The 4,524-nt window shown below is 43.9% G+C and overlaps 2 protein-coding genes across 2 annotated transcripts in view; both read left to right on the top strand.

The window, feature by feature from the left end:
* The window catches only part of Pmar_PMAR018405 (hypothetical protein), a gene marked incomplete at both ends in the record, with an annotated part of 240 nt that extends 203 nt beyond the window's left edge, over nt 1-37 (top strand). Inside the window, one exon of the mRNA XM_002771287.1 lies at nt 1-37. Within this exon, the coding sequence (XP_002771333.1) occupies nt 1-37 (37 nt within the window).
* Nucleotides 38-60: 23 nt separating this feature from the next.
* On the top strand, nt 61-3,603 carry Pmar_PMAR018406 (conserved hypothetical protein; the record flags this gene model as incomplete). Its single annotated transcript, XM_002771288.1, has 9 exons — nt 61-140; nt 1,383-1,518; nt 1,654-1,764; nt 2,537-2,647; nt 2,911-3,015; nt 3,074-3,163; nt 3,211-3,303; nt 3,376-3,461; nt 3,582-3,603. The coding sequence occupies 9 exons, from the start codon at nt 61-63 to the stop codon at nt 3,601-3,603; spliced, it is 834 nt and encodes a 277-aa protein (XP_002771334.1).
* Between the last annotated feature and the right edge of the window lie 921 nt (nt 3,604-4,524).

A 4,524-nucleotide genomic window follows, 5' to 3' on the forward strand; every position in this document is an offset into this window, starting at 1 on the left:
GCGCTGGCGTCTGTCTCACTATGGGTTGTGTCACTAGATGACTTTGATCTGAGGATATTGATGGAGTCGAGCGAAGAAGACGTTCCTGACCCAGCGGACAAGGCTGAGATGAGGAAGGAGAAACGAGCGGCTGTTAGACTGTAATATAATCATGAGGGAGTTTCACGTGAAGTGGCGTGATATTCGCGGTGAGATGCAGTAGTCGTGAAATGTATTTTTTCACTAGTGTTTTTCATATCACTAGGGTGGTGAAACTGCATGAATTTGTCGTGAAGGGAATATATATCCGCTTCCCTCAGCTGAGCTCAGGAGTTTCCAAAACTAATTATAGATTTCGGGTAGAAATGTATTGATATCAACGAGAATTTCCCAAAATTTCCTCTCAAAATTTTCATATTGTCATCATCACCAGCAACACATGTAGTTGACAACCATGTGCATATTTTCCGAAACTGCACTTTCGCGTGTTAGGCACCCCCTAATATCGCGTCACCACCTCCTACTGGTGACTCTATTACTGGTGAACTCACTAGCTAACGAAGCGTTGCCTCTGTTCCTAGATCAAATAGTGCCTTCTTATATGGCGGTGTTGGTCTCAGTCACGCTGGTAATACAGGGAGTATCTTGCACGCGTGCGTTAAATATTTACGGTGCGTGTATCGTCTCTCCAATTCTACAGCAGAGAAACACGGCCTTTCTACTGGTGTTTAGTTTTTTATTAGACTCTTATTTATCAGAGTTGCTCCCTAGTAAAAATTTTCAAATTTGCAATGAAAATAAACTATGTAGTGTAAGAAATTTTGCAGGAAATTTCCGATGCCGATTTCCAATGTACACCAATGACTGAGGACGAAAAATTACAGCTTTTTGAAAGGCGTATGTTTGAGTTTTAAGATGGTGGAGTTTCACCACCCTAGTGATATGGAAAACACTAGTGAGAAATGTATTTCATGACTACTGCGTAGTGCGAATATCGTGTTTTCACAGAGTATTACGCCACTTCACGTAGAACGGGTTGTGAAACTCCAATATTGGAAAATATACGGGAAAATGTGAGATTTTACGGTTCTTCGGAAGGCTGTAGTGGTGTGAAGATCCCCCCTCCAGAATCTTCGCTGTGCGATTTTGAGTATCTTTGCCAGGTGTTAGTGTTTGGCGAAATAATACCGTCTGCGGTGTTTACAGGACCAAATCAGTTATCTATAGGGGCAGCGTTGGCCCCTTTAGTGAAGTAATGCGGGAAAAACGCCGGTCGTGGGAATCGAACGCGAGGTCCTTGAGAGGGAATACACATTGACAGAAATGGATGAGGACCTCTTGGTCGTAGTTAGTATATGAGAATGAGATTTTCGTAGAAATGTCGCTACCAGGATTCGAACCAGGTTCCTAATGGTTATCTTCTACCCGGTTGCCGGCCCAGTTGCATGGTGCCTCGATAAGACTCTAGGAGAGGAGCACAAAGGGCGGTATAATAAAGCGGAGTTTAAGGCTTTGCTGAATCTACATCAGTATGACGAGGTGAGGAGGGGGTGTCGGGTTCGAACCTCGGCGAGGGTATTTTGAAGTGTGCTATTTTCTATGCATGTTCGAGTAGAAGAATTTCCTCCAGTTGGTACTGTTCCGCAGATTTGAGATGTATTTTTCGTATCTTAGACTGGCGATGTTGATATAGAAACAGGAGTGAGCGGTCAGTCCACGCCGTTGAATACTCACACTACAGCAGGGGGAGATGGTCTAACAGGGAGAGGCGAAGTCCATCATCATGTAATGCCAAAGGGCGTGGGTTCGATTCTAGGCGGCTGAATTTGTGATGGCCGCAACAGCGACAGTTTTTTTTTCCTTGGCCTTGTGGAGTGACGTATACGGAGTAAGGAGAAAATGATCTTTATCACTCCTTCTACACGCGTCGAACATAAAGTTCGTATTGTCTTTTTTGGATGTTCGTTTTGAGGGTGTGTCAAACTTGAATATTTAGTTGTCAATCTTGAAAGTAAAATTATAATTTTTGTGTGTTTACTATTCAAATTTGACGATACTGAACGGTTACGCTGGTCATCGAGGAGCTCTGATATTTTTGAGTACAGAAGTGCCTATTTAGTGATCAAAGTGATATAGTGTGACGATCGATGCTGCTCATTCGGAAATGTTGTTTTAGGGGGTTTATAGATGCATGTAGGGTAAACAGTTTGTGAAAATATGCACATGGTGAACTACGTATGATTGGTGGGTATTAATAAAATACCAGTTGGTGCAGAGGTTTCAACTAACATAACATAAATCTGGGTTGCTAATCACACAGCGCTCAAACACCTATTGGTCGTTTGAGATTTTTTTAGAAATATGAAAATTCTGAGGAAATTTTCGGGAAATTCTCGTTGGTTTTTTTCTGAACACGTGTACCGTAATTAATTTGTTAACTACCGTGGTTAATTTCAAGTCTGGCTGGAAAAAGTTACCATATATTTTCCTGCTCGTAGAAGATTCCACCACCATCGTGAATTTAGTGTTTGTTGATGACGACCTCTTTTGTCAGCAGGTCCAATTACATTCCCGTGGTGGTATTACTAAGGAGGAGCTCCGGATGATGCAAGGCGCATTGGAACTACATCGCCTGAAAGTAAAGGATGTGATGACGCCGTTGGATCAGGTAGTACTAATTCGGGTGGGAGGAGGATATTTTCGTCATGTGACATTTCACATGATCATAAATTTTTCGGAGGACTGTACGTACAAGTGGTTGAATGTGATTATGAACTCAATGAGCCCCCACCGGGTGAAGTATGCTTGTACAGTGGAAATGAGGCGTAGAGGATTTAACTCTCAACGGAGTCTCAAAGGTTGTGATAAAGGGCTAGTTGCGGTCAGACTATACTGGAATCGATCAAGATGGCGCGCGCTTTTTGAATATAGGTTGCGATGTATTCGGCTGATCAAGCTCTGGATGCCAAGACATTACAGGACATAGTGGAGAAAGGCCATTCTCGATTACCGATTTACCAGGGCTATCCACACAATGTAAAAATGCCCGCCGTGGGGATGGAACCTGGGACCTCCCGAATGAGAGAATTGATAGGTTCATGGTATGCTGCTTGTCAAACGGTTGATCACTTTGAATCCGGGAGATGCAGTTCGAATAGGAAACACCGATTTATTAGAGCCTATGGTAGGTTATATTGACGGGGGCGGAGCGAAGCGATTCATGTTTGTCAGATTTGTGATATGGAGACCACCTTGCTGGATATGCTTTATGAATTTTCAACTGGCAGGAGTCATCTAGCAGTAGCGACTGACGATCCGGAGAGGGTGAGTGGATGTTGCGCATGCGTGCAAGGGAATAATCGTACCATATTTCCTACACTTCATGGCATATGTTAGGTCATCGAGGCCATTCATGGGGAGAAGCAGATTCCATGCAACATTCACATGGCAGGGATCATCACGCTGGAAGACGTCATTGAAAGGTTGATAAAACACGATATTCAAGGTAGAACGTTTTTGGGTGGGCGAAAAAATCCGAACACCAGAACGTTTCTTGGAGGGTGAAAAAATCCGGACACGGGAAATTTTTCATTCTTTTCAAGGCCAGAGTATGAGAACGATTAAGTGGAGATCTTCGGGCTGTCAGGAAGCTATGAATATGTGTTTTTACTCCGTCAGATGAAAGCGATATATCGGTAACGCTGCAACCCGTATTGCACCTTCCTTCCTCAACTGGAGGAAAGATCAAAATGTAGTATTCTATCTCTGCCTCATTCGAGCACAGTTCGCGTGAAATGTGGTCTGTATGAATTATTCGAAGCTCTAGATAACAATAGGGAGAAATTCCCCATTGTGCGTGGTCGGACTGTATTACCTTCCTTATGGTTGGTTGTTATTAAACTATTCATCATCATCGTTAGTGTGTCTTCACTCTACCTATAGCCTGCCATATAGTATATACCGATATAGCAATATGTCATACAGTGTGGAAGTGGATGATTTGTCTTAGTCCCGCCTCCCCACATGGACGTAGCATTAAGATTAGCGCACCAACGGGTGTGTTGTCGATCAAGCATCAGCCGCCTAATAGCGTCGGGAGTAAGCTTGAATACATGGGACAATAGAGAGAGTTGTGGTATTAGGGTCAGCTTCGGTAAAGTCTAGTCATGCACCGACATCACAAGCAGGCAGGGAATCACCATCGCTCAGGGTGAGTAGTTGGTTAGGATTCACGTCCGTCACGCGGAAGGTCCTTGGTTCGATCCTTGGTTGGGTCTTTTTTTTCAGACGCCTTTGCTGAAGGATACGTCTTCTACGACGGGAGTAATGCCGGTGATCACTGAGACGTCTCCGATGTCTGCTCACTCTACGACTTCATCGAAAAGTGAGTTGGGTCTGGCAATAAGCAATCTCACCCATCTTGCATTCCCTCCAAGGTAAGAAAGACAACCCTGCATCAGCTGGTTCAACAGTACCGTCAAAGTCGCATACTCCCTCTTCTGAACAGGAGCTGACAGGGAAAAAAGATGCCAATAATACCACGGG

The sequence above is a fragment of the Perkinsus marinus genome, assembly GCF_000006405.1.
Source record: "Perkinsus marinus ATCC 50983 genomic scaffold scf_1104296963162, whole genome shotgun sequence".
Lineage (NCBI taxonomy): Eukaryota > Perkinsozoa > Perkinsida > Perkinsidae > Perkinsus > Perkinsus marinus.